At 34.5% G+C, this 15877-nt stretch overlaps 4 protein-coding genes across 7 annotated transcripts; 2 read left to right on the top strand and 2 right to left on the bottom strand.

Annotated features, from left to right (window-relative positions):
* Window positions 1-72: 72 nt before the first annotated feature.
* Window positions 73-919, bottom strand: LOC111810400 (stellacyanin-like). The gene is made up of 2 exons (XM_023697106.2): window positions 670-919; window positions 73-589 (listed from the first exon to the last, which is right to left on the bottom strand). Exons 1-2 carry the CDS (start codon window positions 833-835, stop codon window positions 192-194), a joined length of 564 nt encoding a protein of 187 aa, XP_023552874.2. The 5' UTR covers window positions 836-919; the 3' UTR covers window positions 73-191.
* Window positions 920-2225: 1306 nt separating this feature from the next.
* LOC111809741 (arabinogalactan protein 41-like) lies at window positions 2226-3749 on the bottom strand. Its single transcript, XM_087117339.1, has 2 exons — window positions 3351-3749; window positions 2226-2694 (listed from the first exon to the last, which is right to left on the bottom strand). Exons 1-2 carry the CDS (start codon window positions 3466-3468, stop codon window positions 2597-2599), a joined length of 216 nt encoding a protein of 71 aa, XP_086973465.1. The 5' UTR covers window positions 3469-3749; the 3' UTR covers window positions 2226-2596.
* Window positions 3750-6289: 2540 nt separating this feature from the next.
* Window positions 6290-8993, top strand: LOC111810399 (uncharacterized). The gene is made up of 3 exons (XM_087117664.1): window positions 6290-6442; window positions 6948-7062; window positions 7155-8993. The coding sequence occupies exons 2-3, from the start codon at window positions 6966-6968 to the stop codon at window positions 8852-8854; spliced, it is 1797 nt and encodes a 598-aa protein (XP_086973790.1). The 5' UTR covers window positions 6290-6442; window positions 6948-6965; the 3' UTR covers window positions 8855-8993.
* Window positions 8994-9534: 541 nt separating this feature from the next.
* On the top strand, window positions 9535-15457 carry LOC111809966 (myosin heavy chain-like protein). Of its 4 annotated transcripts, none has more exons than XM_087117611.1 (6): window positions 9535-9700; window positions 10732-10794; window positions 11274-11331; window positions 11680-11838; window positions 11923-14108; window positions 15079-15457. In XM_087117611.1, exons 4-5 carry the CDS (start codon window positions 11745-11747, stop codon window positions 14103-14105), a joined length of 2277 nt encoding a protein of 758 aa, XP_086973737.1. In that variant the 5' UTR covers window positions 9535-9700; window positions 10732-10794; window positions 11274-11331; window positions 11680-11744; the 3' UTR covers window positions 14106-14108; window positions 15079-15457. The 4 variants fall into 4 exon arrangements, with proteins under 4 accessions (XP_086973737.1, XP_086973736.1, XP_086973738.1 ...); XM_087117610.1 differs by having other exon boundaries at window positions 11245-11331; XM_087117612.1 differs by lacking the exon at window positions 11274-11331 and having other exon boundaries at window positions 11923-14104.
* The last annotated feature ends 420 nt before the right edge of the window (window positions 15458-15877 follow it).

Below are 15877 nucleotides of genomic sequence, written 5' to 3'. Positions count from 1 at the left end.
GTTAACGGAGTAACTTGTAAAAACTTACTCAAATATAATAATTTTGAGAAGAAACAAAAAGATCCCAAGAGAGAACAAAATTATATATATAATATATATATATAGGTTTTTGATTGAAGTATGGAAACATAAGAAATTATCAAATTTGAATAAGAAACATTAAAATATGCAAAAGGTACAATAAATGGAAATCAAAGTAAGGTGGAGAAAAACATGGCAATGGCGGCCAATCCCGCAGGAACAAGCAAGGCATTGGCATGGGATGCTTTGGTGGCCGCGGTTGGGGCTGCAGCCGGGGCTACGTTTTGGCTCGGATCCAAACTCGTGTGAATCCCAAAAGTTTCAAGGTTAAACGGCAATGGGTCCGCACCAGAAGTGCCATCCTTCGAACCCACTTGGACGTGCAGCTTCTGCCCAGCCTCACAATGCTTCCCAATTCCATCGAAGTAGTAGTAGTCCCCTGCCTCGGTCAGGTTCAGGATGGTCGGCCCAAGATAGTACATGTTTATCACATTCTCCTCACCACATACCTCGTAGTCCGCCTTCTTCACCGCCACTATGTTGTTCGCACCGGGCCGGTAAGGGAAAACTACAAAACACCAAAAACACATATTAGGAATCACAACTCTCCATAATAATACGACAAACACATGATTTAGACACACATACCGAGTTTGTCTCCGACACCGAAGGTTCTAGGCTTAGCCCATTCATCGTAGAATGTAACGTTATCGGGTACTCTCCAGCCATGGCTTGCGCCCACAATGTGAGTGAATGCATTCACCGATGATCCCATCATCATCATTATCGTCATGATCATCATAAAGTTGTCCATTTTGGTCCGCTCTCTCTTTGGAGATTAAGAGAGAGAGATCAGAGAGGAGCGTAGAAATGAATGTTGTTTCTCCTCTAAATCAAAAGGGAACAAAAAGAAGAGAAATAGGCAAAGGGATTTAGTTTGTTCTTCTCCGTTAATGGTTGCTGCTTCTTTGTTTTGTTTGTTTTCATCACTTGGCCTATTTTTTTCACCAACATACCTATTTTAAGTATATCCTTTATTTATTTATTTATTTATTTATTTATTATTATTATTATTATTATTAATGTTTAGGTTAAATTATAAATTTGGTCTCGAAAAATTATATTATTGGGTCGACATTTTTTTAAAAAATAAAAATAAATATTCTCATGGATTAATAAGAAGTTAAAATATCATTTTGGTCTCTTTAAATTTTGTTATAATCTTTTTTATATTATTATTATTTAAACATTTTTTAATCTCTAATAATTAAATTCTATAATAATTTTTTAAAAAATATTTAATGGCTAATGGCTAAATATGTTACTAACTTATTAAATATAAAATAAAAAATTCAATGAGATATTTTTATAATTATTAGACAAACATCAATTCAAGAGTTAAATGGGTAGCTTTAAGATTTGTGCAATTTTTTAAAAATATATATAATATATTTGGTACTATAATAAATAAAATCTGGACTAATATTATGTACGTTAATAACATTAAAGTTTTAGGGTTATTATACTAATTGATTTAATTTGTTTCATAATCATTTAAAATCTTAATTTCACACAATATATTAAAAAAGGTTTAATTTTGGTCGGAAAAATATAGTTAAAAATTCGTCTAATTTATTATTAATATATTTGGATGCATGCCACTAAGATTCCACTTGACAAATCAAATGCAACTTGTCTATTGAAAAAAAAAAAAAAAAAAAAAAAAGAAACATCAACTTTTTATATTTAGATCTAAAAAAATGGTTAGAATCTTATAGATCTTACTATTTGTCCTTTTATATGAATATAATATTCTAGATGCAAATTGAAAATTTGAAAAGTCTTATTAAGCTATTTTTTAACAAATATGAGAATTTAAATTTACGATTAGGATTGAGCTATACTCATGATGTTCTCCCTAATTACGATTAGGATTGAGCTATACCCGTGTTCTCCCTAATTACGATTAGGATTGAGCTATACCCGTGTTCTCCCTAATTACGATTAGGATTGAGCTATACCCGTGTTCTCCCTAATTACGATTAGGATTGAGCTATACCCGTGTTCTCCCTAATTACGATTAGGATTGAGCTATACCCGTGTTCTCCCTAATTACGATTAGGATTGAGCTATACCCGTGTTCGTGTTAATTTCCACTCTTTTTCACTAAAATTCAAATATGAGAGAGATAAAAGAAGGAGAAGAAACATGAAAAGGGAGCCAGGAGTCGCATTCAAACTCAGGACACTGTACACAGCAATACAAGACCACACCAACTGACTTTCATCATTATAAATAAAATAAGAACAAAACAGAAACACCAAAGGAACTGCTACAATATGCAAAAGAATCCAAATCCCTCAAGACCCATTTGCATTTCTAACTAAATTCTCTTCCTCTTTGATCAAAACAGGTTCCAAAGGAACTACAATATGCAAAAAAAAAAAAAAAAAAAAAAAAAAAAAAAAAAAAAAAAAAAAAATCCAGTCCCCTCAAACCCCACTTGCATTTCTAACTAAATTCCCTTCCCTTTTTTGATCAAAGGAGGTTTTCTCCAAGTGCTTGATACAGTCTTTTAGAAGCTGTTGGATAAGTCAGCGTTGTGGATGAGATATGTGAGTGCCAATGCCACCAACATCAACACATAAGCTATCCCTTGGTCTATGGATGTCCCTGTGAAATGACGTTTTAAAGATACCAATTAAGTTCACTAAGAAATCTATGAATTTCAACCCTAATTCCTTAGGATTTTGCATTTCAAAGAACTATTTAAAATGAACTTCTGAGGATAAGACATCAAGACCAAACACCTTTGTTCTAAAAGGTAACGTAATAGTAGTCAGGCCAACCAAATAGCAAACAGAATTACTTTGCATAATCATGGCAATAGGTTTAATTACACTCGCAAATTAATAGTTTATAGAAACTATAAGATAACTTTATGCTGTTGTTACGAATACAAGAAAATAGCTTCTGTATTATTTGTCATTTCTAACATTTGGTCCACAAATTGATGCCAATGACCTCTCGCAAAATTGAGAATACAAATACGTGTAGGAAAATAGATCCACCAAGGCTTGAACAAACAATCAAAACTAAAGGGGAAAAGAAGTGAAGATTTGCGCTTAATATCTTTAATCACAATTCATCAAGAAACGGAAACCGAAACAATGTTTTGGTAACTCAGAAACTGAAACTCTCAAAATAATCCGGAAACAAAGAATAAACAAACAAAACTCATTTCAAGCCAGAGATCAACAGTCCACACAGATCTAGAACAAAAATACAAAACAAAACTTAAAGAAATAGAAACTAAGAAGAGAACTAACCGTCGCTGGTGGGAGCGGGTGCCGGAGCCAAGGACTGAGGCTGAGCAACCGGCAAGAAAATAGCAAAGATGAGCGCAGCCTCAGCAACAAATCCAAAAGACGTCCTGGAAACCGCCATTTGACTCCGAATCGTGCTGTGATTTTCTCCTCTCCTTTCTTCAGGCGATGAATCGCAAGAAATGTAGTACCGAGGCTCGATCTCTCTCTGCGATGCGTCTCTCAGATCAAGAGGCTTTCAGTGCCTTCTTCTTCAATGGCTTCAAAGAGGCTCGCAGAGAGAGAGAGAGAGAGAGAGAGAGAGAGAGAAAGGAATCTCCCTTTCCCTCCTCGAAGGGCGAATTGGAGAAGACGATTAAGAGAAATCTCTGAACGGTACAGAGGCAGTTCAGCGATGGAGGACGGGGGAATCCAAATCTCCAATGCAGTATCATTTTATAGGGTAAATTATTTATTTTTTTATTTTATTTTTAAATTATTATTATTTTTTAATCCATTTATATACGTTTTAGCAATATTATAATTTTTTTGCTTAAATTAAACCTAACTGGATTAATTCAGTTTTATATATTAATGTTTGATAAGTTCACAAATTTAAATCTTTATACACACATATGGTAAATTCAAAAACGACAAAATAATAATAATATTACAAAATTTTATATTTTAAAAAATAAATTAAAATCGCACCTACCAAATAAATTAATATTTCATTGTGTCGTTTAATAAATTAATATGGGACTGTCTCACTAAAACACGTTTGAATAGAACTACAACTCGCTAGACATGCCAGTTCACCCCTATTTAGCTCGACGCTGCTTGAAATCTAATATCATGCGAGTGTGTGCAAATGATCGAGCACCACACCAGTGCAATATTTTGCAACAGATCAAGTTCGGTTGTAGAGATCCCATGTCGTCTAATATATATATATATATATATATATATTTTGGTATAATTAGGAAAAGAAATTAAATAGATGGATAGAATATTAATTAGATTTAGTATAAAAAACTGATTAAATGAAATTATGGAAATATGAGAGAGATAACCGGGAAAGCCGGTAAACAGGAAAAGTCGTGAAGGTTTACGACCGTTATGCGAAAGTGGGGCCCACTGGCCACTAGCATGCTTCCTGGTCACTGTTTCCTTCTGCACATGCCACCCATGCCGTATTTGACAGTCTATTATTTGCCTTTTATTTTCTTTTTTATTTTTTTTTTATTTTTTATTTTTAGAGGGATTGACTATTTAAAAATTATTAGTTTTTTAAAATTTAAAATTTGATTATTTTTCTTTCACCTAAATTGGTAATCAATTAATTTGTCACGCATTTCAACGAAATGACACGATCAATAATTCAAACATTTATTGATGCTTGTATGTTACAAATAACCATCCAATTTATGGTATACTTTTCTCAAATTTAAATACACATATTTAGTATTTAAATTCATATGATAAACCCAAATTTATAAAACCTACATATTATATACTAATTTAATCACGTACGTTTGAATCAAACAAATTGTACGACGTATTAAACTATTAAACTAAAAATCAAACGTCCCCAATTCTACCATTTTTTTCAAACGTTTCCAACGCGTTTTTCTTCTACTTCTTTCTATCCTCGGTTACTTAATAATCAGTTCTTCAAGTGGTTGAATCTCGTGCTCTCTCTCTAATTCCTTCGACTCTTTTATATGTTTCATTTTCCTGTAGGTTCAACTTCAACTTTATCCTACTCGAACGTGAATTCAAAATAGATACTTTACTCATAAACTTTGATATGTGGAAATCACTACAAGGGGAGTAAGATTCGGATTACCTTGTTGATCGAATATCTCAATGCAAGAACATTGTTTGAGATTCGAATCACTCCACAAGCAAGATTGATCATGTCTAACTTCAATGATTCTTGTTGATCAAATATCTCAACGCAACAACACTGGTTTGAGATTCGAATAACTCCACAAGCAAGATTGATTATGTCAAGCTTGAATGATTCTACATGCAACCTAAACTACATAGAATTGCAAAGAAACTTAGTCATTGGCTAAATGCAACCTAAACTACATAGAATTGCAAAGAAACTTAGTCATTGGCTAAAGAAAGCAAAAATGCTCCTTTGACTACATTTTCAAGTCTCTTCGTTCATATCAAACTTGACAATGATTCTAAACGCACATGCAGAAGAAATGAGAAGAAACTCGTGTGAAATGGGGTTTGGTTTTATGAAGAGACAAACTGTGGTAGGAAATGAGAGTTGCATGAACGTCGTGAACCATCGAACCAGAGAGTCGGTAGAAGTCTATACGTGCTTTTATCAATCTTTGAATTTAATGGGCCTCTTCTAAGAGCCCAGTTTCGAGTTGATTATGTAAAAGTCTATTGGATCTTCAAGCTCTTTTTTTAAGCACAATTTGAACTTCTAACTTTAGTATGAATATACGTTGTCACAGCCTCTCGTAGACCTAACAAGATGGAGAATCCCAAAAAATGAAAGAAGCAGAGGAGACCGAATGAAAGAAGCAGAGGAGACCGAAATTATATTTGTGATGTCCCGTTGGTCGAGGAGGAGAACAAAACACCGTTTATAAGGGTGTGGAAACCTTCTCCCCTAGCTATATGCATTTTAAAGCTAAAGCCCAAAGAGGACAATATCAGCTAGGTGTGATAACTTATTTTTCTTTTTAAACAATATTTGTCTCATCCAAAAAAAATATTTTATTTTCCTAATTATTTAGAAAATTCGGTTGAATAAAATATAAAATCAGGAAAAAAAAAAAAAAAAACAATATCTATTTATTCCCAAAAGATCGTATCGCGTTTGTTTGACGATAAAATGGACGAGATCCGAGTCATTGACTTTGTTCGTAAATTGTATTAAAAGCGGAGGGCAAATGAGCGAAAGAAGCGCCAAACTTTGCATCTCCCCGGAAAGACAGAATTAGATCGTTTTCCGCCTTTATTTAAGTTCTATTTTATGTTTTCTTTTCTTTTCTTTTTTTCCTATTTTTATTTTTTTTTAAAAAAATTCTTTTTTCTTTTTCCTTTACAGATCCAGTAGGTCACAGGCTCGAATCAATTCCCAGGTAATTCAATTTCCATTTCTTCTTTATCAAATCTGCATTTTTCTTTTTCGTTCTTCAATGGCTCGATAAACAAATTTGAAGGTTGAATAGAAATTCGACGAGAACGAATCTAAAGTCAAGGAATCGTAGTAGAATTTCTTTATTTATTTCTCGAGAATCGTTCAATTTTCTTAGCAACGAAACACGATCCTAACCCAGTTTTCCATTTATTTATGTAAACTTAATAATGGGATTTATTGAAAGATATTATTGGTCGTTCAATTGTCAATTCTCCGTATTTATTGATAGAACGACATCGTTTTCACTTCTTTAATATTTATATATATATTATTTTACGAAAATGGAACGATGGAAACCTTTTAGTAGTAGACATATTTTAAAATTTTGAGAGAAAGGCTGAAGAGCTTAAAAAGAATAATATCTGCTAATTAATGCATCAAATAAGTCGGTCTTATGATATTTATTTGAGTAGGTTAGTTTAATATTATTTTTAAATCAATATTAGGGTTTAGTTTTTGAAGAGATGGTGAAACATCGGGTGCGAAAAGGATTAGCAGAGTGTAGTGGGATTGATCCAAAAACGGACGAAATTGCGGAGCAGCAGAAGATGACCAAAGCAGGTGTGTTTTTTTTTTTTTTTTAATGATATCTAACCGTTTCGTTTTTTTTAATTTGTCTCGGTTGTTGTTACGGTATGTGGTTTTATTTTCAGAAATGGAACAAAAGATGTCGAGAATCTTGAAGCTAATGAAGAACAAAGATAAAAGTAGAGTGCTGAGAGAGTCGAAGAAGGAAACGGAAGTTGTTGGTTTAGTTGAAGATCTGTACAAAAATTATCAGTCTATTTATGATCAATATGGTCATCTACGTGATGAAGCGGAAAGAATTGTTAAATCTGAAAAGGAAAACGAAGAGGATAAGGAAGATGTTTGTTCTTCATCTTTAAGCTCTAGTTCCGACTCTGATTCGGAGTACTTTTCGTCGGAGGAAGTAAATATCACTAGCAGTGTTCATAATTTACAGAATGAACAGTCAAGTAACTGGTTTGTTCAAATTCAAACTGAGGAACTCGAAAAGCAAATTGTTCAGAAGAATGAAGCTTTGGCTAAGGTTGATTTTCTGCATCGGGAACTAGATAGTGTACGAACACAGAAACGGGAAATGGAAAATAGGAAGAACAAGGAGATATCTGAGAATATGGCTTTGATAGGAAATTTGAAAGAAGAATTGGTCGAAAAGATTGGAGTTGAAAAGAAGATACTGGAAGAGAAAGAGAGAGTTCTTGCTCGGAGTAAGGATCTGGAAATGGAAATAGACACTCTGCATTACCGAAGAAGGGAAATAGAAGAACAGAATATTCGAATGAGATCAGAAAATCAGTGGCTGAACACTAAAATTTCTGAACTGGAGATGGCATTGACGAGTAAAGAGACAGAAGCTTCTTCTCAGACGGTCGCGTTAATGGAGCAAGTCAAGAATCTGAAACATACAATAAATGGATTGCAGACGGAAAAAACCAAATTAGGGCAAGAAATGGAGCAATATAAACAAGAAGTTTCTCACCGATTTTCGGAAATGGAGGAGGAAAACAAGAAATTGAGAATCAAAATTGTCGACCAGGAAACAATCCTAAAGGAAAAAGAGGAAACGATAATTAAATTCAACGAGAAATACAAGAAAGCGAAGAGCTGCTTACCTGATGTCGCCTCGAGCCTGATAAACACAGAGAGGAAGATGGAAGAATTAGCCGAGGATCTTCGTTGCGGCCTGGAAGATAAAATCCGTTTATTGTCGCAAAGGATTCTCGTTGCGGAGCAGCTACACAACGAAAGCAGAGAAAATTTCAGAGTGAAAAACAAAAGACACGAGCAAGAGAAGAGACATTTCGAACAAAAAATCGAAAAACACGAAGAGGAACTGATGAAACTCAGTAATGTGAACGAATTCGGAATGGACAGAGTAGCAAGAAGATTCGAAGAAGAGAGCGTCAAACTTCTAAATCACATATTATGGATTACAAAGGAGCTCACGTTCGCAAAATACTGGGTTAGAACGAGAAATAACGAGTTAAAACAACTAAAAATCAATCTGACTCGATTCGTGGCTCAGATGGAAGAAAAAGAAGAACAAGAGTTCCTGTTAAGAGAGAAACTATGGAATCTAGAGGCGAAAATAAGCAAAGAGGGAGGAGAGAAACTGAACCTGATCAGAACCCTCGGGCAATTCGAGAAGAAGATGACAAAAATGGAGAACTTAGTTAAGGAGAAAGATGAAGAAGTGTTCCGACTTGCAGAAGAGAAGAGAGAAGTGATTCGACAATTATGCGTTGTGATCGATCACTATCGAAGCCAGTCTGATCATCTCAAGGACGCCATGCTCGGGAAGACGGTTAGAAACAGAAGAATGATTTGATGCTGCTTTTATCTATTATATCAATAGGTAACTTTATTTTTTGTTCGTTTTCTCGAAAAATTTTGGAACATGTAAACGAAAACCAACTATATACACACATATATGTCGTTTTTTATATGAAAATTTTGAATTTTGAATTTCCCGAGTTTATCTTAAACCAAACGAATTTATGATTAATATAAAAATTCAGTATTTATAATAGCATCTGTCATAGCATACAAATCTAATGATTGTTGCTTCACTTTTAGGAAGAGAACGAGTGAGGTGTCACAATCGCACTCTTTAAGGATTCAGAGTTTGATTGTGCAACACTTGGGTCATCGTTGGCTCGGGGATATATGCTCGAGCCACCGACCCTGCTCTTGAAAAATAATTTAAGAAAACAATGTTATAGAAATTAACGAGAATTAAACGATAAGAACGACATTGATAGCGGTGGTAGATATGATTTTGACGGAACGTCATTTTCTCGGTTTCTGTAATTCAAGGGCGACAAAAATAAAAGAAAAAGAAAAAAAAAAATTAGCGGGAACGACCAAAACCAAACAGTTCATACGAAAAGAAAAGGGGTGGGATTAAAATCTCAGTGGCATTTATGTAATTATACGACGATATTAAGGGCAAAAATATGGGATAATCTTTAAATGCTATATCAGTCGCGCTTTGTGTATTTTGAGCGCTCTAATCTTTAAACTTGAACCATTTTCTCTTCCATTATTATATTTTCTTCCTTTTTCTTTTCATTTTTTTAATTCTCATTTTCTGTTAATCTCTTCGATTTCTCTCTCTCCACCTGTCTTCCTGCTTTTCCTTGCTCTTACCTACCCGTCTTCCTCTGATTTCCAGGTGATTTTCTTCTTTTTTCTTAATTCTTCTTTCAATTTCATTGTTTCGTTTCTACTGTAGTTCATCTTCTGATTTCGTTGAAATTTTGCCTTATAACTTGATGTTGGAGTTCAATTCGTTGTGTAATTTTCTGGTGTTTGTTCTCTTTACATCGATTCTCTCATTTCTTGTTTCTGGAATTTTCGGATTGATCGGATCCTTGTGTTTGGATCGAGGTTGATGATTGCTTGAGTTCGAAATCGTTTTGGATGATTTCTTTTCTCTCTCAATGTTTATTTGGTTTGATTGGATCTTCTGTTGAGTTTAAATTGATAGTTTCGGATAGCGGATGGACTTCTTTTTAATTGAGTTGAAGCGATTACTGCTCCTATTTTAAAGCGAATCTGATGGTTTTAGGATTTCTGTATGAATCTATTCCGCTGTATACTCGATCACTTCAAAACTTTTCCTGCTGAAACAGAAAATGTTCTCACTGTTGGATGATGGAAGTCCCACATCGACTAATTTAGGGAATGATCATGGGTTTATAAGTGAGGAATACTAACTCCATTGGTATGAGGCCTTTTGGGGAAACCCAAAGCAAAGCCATGAGAGCTTATGCTCAAAGTGGACAATATCATACCATTGTGGAGAGTCGTGTTCGTCTAACATGGTATCAGAGCCATGCCCTAAACTTAGTCGTGCCAATCCTCAAATCCTCAAATATCGAACAAAGAACTCCTAAAGAAAAGGAGCCAAGCCCAGTCGAGCCTCGATTAAGGGGAGGCGCACTTTGTTCGAGGGGAGGTGTTGGATGATGGAAGTCCCACATCGACTAATTTAGGGAATGATCATGGGTTTATAAGTGAGGAATACTAACTCCATTGGTATGAGGCCTTTTGGGGAAACCCAAAGCAAAGCCATGAGAGCCGTGTTCGTCTAACACTCACAACGATTTTGGTTCCGCTAATTTGTTAGAGTTGATTGGAATTTTGTGCTTATTTTCCTCTGTAACCGATTCTTGTTTCTCGATGTCTCCGTGCCGGATCCAGGAATATCACTCTTGGTTGATCCGCCATGAGGAAGGCGGAGGAAAGAGTAAAGTGAATTTTCAGGTAACAAATTTTGTCTCTATATGGAATTAATATTCCCGCATTTAATTTTCTCATACTTATCGTTCAAATGGAAAAACCTATAATTTTATTTTTATTTTTTAAAAAAAAAATCTGTTAATTGGCATACATTTCAAATTTGTGATAATGATGTAGTCGTTTTGCATGGCACAACCAACAAAAAGGAACAGCTTATCTTTTCTAATGTAATAGCTGTCTTTTCTGATGAGGGTATCTTCGTAATTGCTGAGTTCGGCGCTTTTTAGAAGTTATCGTATGCAGCATATGCTATCGTGCGCCGTTTGCTTACATTATGTATTAGAATGAAATAGTTTCCTAATTATCATATAAATCATGTCACGCTGTCTTTATTACGAAAGTCATAATGTTTTAATTGAAATATGCACTAGGCTATTATTTACGTATTTTTCGTCGGGGTTTTAATCGATTCAGATTGTGATAAAAGCTGCTTTTGTAAGTAGGCCCCGGCCATGTGCGATCTGGTAGAGTCTATTTATTCATGAATTAGCTGCAAATAATGTAAGCTAGCTTGCCCTATTACCTAAACTTTCAATTTTTTAAAAAAATTTAATACTATTAAATGAATTTCTAAATTTTTCAATTTTATATTTAATAAATACGTGTCCTTTTTTTATTAACTTTTTATAAAATTTATAAATAAAAAAAGAAAGTACAAGGATGTTTTCATACTTTTAAAGTTTACTGTTCTATTAGATAAAAAGAAAAAAATTTAAAGTTAATAAAAAAAATTATTTATTACTAGTATGCTGATATTTTCCAACGTGGCATATGTGTACATCTTCTTTATCCCTTAAATGTTCTTTAATGGTATAAAAATGTTCGAGTAATTTGAATTTTATTTTTCAGGCTTGGACTCTTGAACGTCCATGTGCTAATGTGCGCTTGCTAGGGGAAGTTGATATTCCCAGGAGATGACAAAGCACCGGTTCAGGAATTCTTTGAAGTCTCTATTTGGGAGTTACCTTGATCCAGAAACAAATGAACGGCTCAAAGGAAATAAATCAGGTAATTAAGGGATATTTTCCTTTTGATTTATGTAGTTTTTGGTGGTTTTCACCCATTATCTTACATTTTACATTTTTGATGCAGTTATCGAGGACAAGGTGAATAAAATTAGACAACTCATAAAAGGTGAAGATCTAGGAGTAGAAGACCACGACCAATCAGAAATTCGCAAGAAACAGTCCATTGATGAATTAATTGATGATTTCCTTAACGTTTACCAGGCCCTCTATGAACAATACGACAGCCTAACCGGAGAATTGAGAAGAAAATTTCAAAAAAGAAGAGAAAAGGAAAGCTCTTCATCTAGTTCATCCGACTCGGATTCAGATGATTCTTCAAAGAAAAAGGTCAGCAAAGATGATCGAGGGTTGGAGAGAGAATTCCAAGAAGTTGGTGAAATCAAGCAGGAACTTGACGCAGCACTTTCAGAAGTAGCCGATTTGAAAAGGATATTGGCAACTACAAGTAAAGAACATGAATCCCTAAATTCAGAACATCTGACAGCTTTAAGTACGATACAAGAAGCAGATGGAATTATCAGAGATTTGAAGGTTGAAGCTGAGACTTGGGACTCTCAGAAGTCTAAATTTCAGCTTGAAATCGAAGAACTGAATCTGGCGTTAAGTAATGCTGGTAGGAATGAATCTGAGTTGAATGAGAGATTAAAAGGTATGGAAACAGAGATGAATAACTACATTGAAGAAAAGGAGACTGCAAGGAGGAAGATTGAAGAAGGGGAAAAAACTATAGATGAATTGAAGGCTTTGGCTTATCAGTTGAAGGAGAAGTTGTCAGCCACAATGGAAGAAAAGGAAGCTCTGAACTCACAGCACTTGAAAACTTTAAGTAGGGTACATGAAGCAGATATGATCACAAGAGATTTGAAGGTTGAATCAGAAACCTGGGGTGTTGAAAAATCTAAATTTCTTCTCGAGATTGAAGAGCTGAATCAGAAACTGGGTGCTGCCGGAAAATTGGAAGCGCAATTGATTGAGAGGTTGAAAGATATTGGAATTGAAAACGAATATTTGATCAAGGAAAAGGAATCTGCGCAGAGGACGATTGAAGAGATGAGTCAGAGGCTGAGCAATGCTGTTAAGATAGAAGCAGAACTCAATGGAAGATTGAAAGATATTGAAACTGAGAAAGATGGGTTGATCAAGGAAAAGGAGATTGCATGGAAGGAGATTGAACAAGGTAAACGAGTTAGAGAAGAATTAAACGCCATGGTTGATCAACTGAACAGTCAATTGACAATTACAGCAGAAGAAAAGAAATCTCTCAATTTACAACTTGAAAATGAGAAAGTTGAGTTGTTGAGATCAATTGCTGATCATCAAAGAAATCTGAAGGAACACGAGGATGCATACAAGAAGCTAAATGATGAGTTTCAAGAATGTAAGCTAAAGCTTGATAATGCAGAAATGAAGATGGCAGAAATGAGTCGAGAGTTTCATAATGACATTAGATCAAAGGAGCAAGTGAAAGATGACCTGGAGCTAATGGTTGAGGATCTTAAAAGAGAGCTGGAAGTAAAAAGTGATGAGATAAATAGCCTAGTTGAAAACGCTCGCACGATCGAAGTCAAGCTTCGTTTATCAAACCAGAAGCTTCGTGTTACAGAACAATTATTAACGGAAAAGGAAGAGATTTTTCGGAAAGCTGAATTGAAATATCAAAAGGAACGGAAATTGCTTGAGGAAAGAATTCATGGACTATCTGCAACAGTTGTTGCTAACAAAGTAACGTATCAAAAGGCGATATCAACTGTTTCAGAAAACATTAACAGTAACCTCTCTCAACTGGAATGTGTCATCAGGAAATTCATATTGGAGTATGCAAAGTATGAGAAGTGTGTTATGGAGACATCCCGCGATCTACGGCTTACAAAGAGTTGGGTTTCAAATGCTATTGAAGAAACAGAAGGCCTAAAAAAAGAGGTGGCAGACCTTGGGAAACAACTTGAAGATAAGAAAGAGAGGGAATCCATATTAGTACAACAGGTTGAGAAGTTGGAGATTAAGGCCAACAAGGAAGGATCTGAGAAGGATGGATTGGTTGAAGCAATCCACGAACTTGAAAAGAGACAGAGAGAATTGGAGAAGATGATGGAAGAGAAGAATGAAGGTATGGTGGATCTGAAAGAGGAGAAGAAAGAAGCGATAAGGCAACTTTGCATGTTGATAGAGTATCATCGGGACCGCTATGATTTTCTCAAGGATGAGGTCTTGAAGTTGAATGTTAAAGGAGGCCAGAGTGTAAGATAGTAAGTAAGTCAATCACCACTCCCTTTAGTACTCATATTTCTTTTTTGTGTTGGATGAAAGTCTAGCATCGACAAATTTAGGGAATGATCATGGGTTTACAATAAAGGAATACTCTCTCCATCAGAATGAGGCATTTTGAGAAAACCCAAAGCAAAGCCATGAGAGCTAATGCTCAAAGTGGATAGTATCATACCATTGTGGAAATTCGTGTTCATCGAACATGGTATCAGAGCCATGCCCTAAACTTAACCATGTCCATAGAATCTTCAAATGTCAAACAAAGGACTCCAAAAAGAAAAAGGACTCGAGCCTCAATTAAGGGGAGGCGTACTTTGTTCGAGGGGAGGTATTGGATGAAAGTCCCACATCGGCTAATTTAGGGAACGATCATGAGTTTATAATTAATGAATACTCTCTCTATTGGAATGAGTTTCTTAGGAATCACGACCCTCCACAATGGTATGATGTTGTCCACTTTAAACATAAGCTCTCATGGTTTTGCTTCTGGTTTTTCCAAAAAAACTCGTACCAATGGGGTACTTATAAACCCATGATCAACCCTTTAATTAGTCGAAGTGGGACTCCTCTCCCAACCATCCTCGACAAAGTCTTGGACGTGGCTAATTAGTACATCTCTTGATATACCTGCTTTCTTTCCACCTTTTTTTTCTTTTGTTATTTTAATGCATATTGCTTTCTTTTCTTGCATGCAACTAATTGATTGACTGACTTTGTCTGGTTCCTTTATTAATATGTTTCTGAATCTTTTCTAGGCAGTCATTAGCCACTCAGGGATAATTGCTAGAAAGTTGTTTCTTAGCTGATCCATCAATTAAGATATGACTTTCCTTCGATTTTTAGAATCTTATTCTTTATTCTTTAAGGCTGTAGTGATTACAAGGATTGCTTGTTTTTGTTTGTTGTTTTTTATTTGAGTATAGATATTTTAATGCCTTTCATTTTCCCTTTGTAGGTATGTTCTAAAAAAGAATGGAGATCATTCGAGAAATAAATCAAAATTGTAGAAAAACGACAACGGTAAGGGTATTTTAGGATCCTTTTCTCTAAAGAGCAAATTCTCTATATTCAAAAGAGAATTTGACGTTGTAGGTAGATGTAAAATTGCAAATTAGATCCCTAACTTTGATTAGGGTATATGAGATCTTCACATAGAAATAAAAAAAAATTTAATGCACTAGAGGAGACATAAATTGCTCGAGATCTAGGCCTAGTCGTGTCGACAAAGATTTATAGAGTTTGAGAAAGACGACTCGATAAATTATTTCTTTTGTATATTTATATTTGTATTATAGGTTTTTGTTTATTTAATGTCAAAGGGAATTTTTTTTTTTTTTTAAGAATGATAAATTTTTTTTTTTCATGTCAGACATTTAGATATAAATATTTTATATGTGTTGGATGAAGAAAATCCCACCTCAGCTAATTTATGAATGATCATAGGTTTATAATCAAGAAATACTCTCTCCATTTGTATGAGGTCTTTTGGGGAAATGAGAGCTTATGCTCAATATCACACTATTGTGGAGAGTTGTGTCGAACAATATAAATGTTTTTCATTATTATAATAATATTTTTGTTGGTATTTATTTTACGCTATGGTATAAAAAGATAAGAATTTAGATAGAAATGTCAGTAATAATGTTATAATTTTGGAAAGAATACTAATACTTTTTCACAATTTACTCTATTTAAATCATTTATATATATAAAGAAATCCAAGGTAGAGTTAGATACAAGAAACAAACTACTCG

Source organism: Cucurbita pepo, chromosome 14, assembly GCF_057944985.1.
Source record: "Cucurbita pepo subsp. pepo isolate OVF chromosome 14, ASM5794498v1, whole genome shotgun sequence".
Classification (NCBI taxonomy): domain Eukaryota; kingdom Viridiplantae; phylum Streptophyta; class Magnoliopsida; order Cucurbitales; family Cucurbitaceae; genus Cucurbita; species Cucurbita pepo.
The sequence above is the reverse complement of the archived record's forward strand: the minus strand, read 5'-3'. Positions and strand labels throughout refer to the sequence as shown.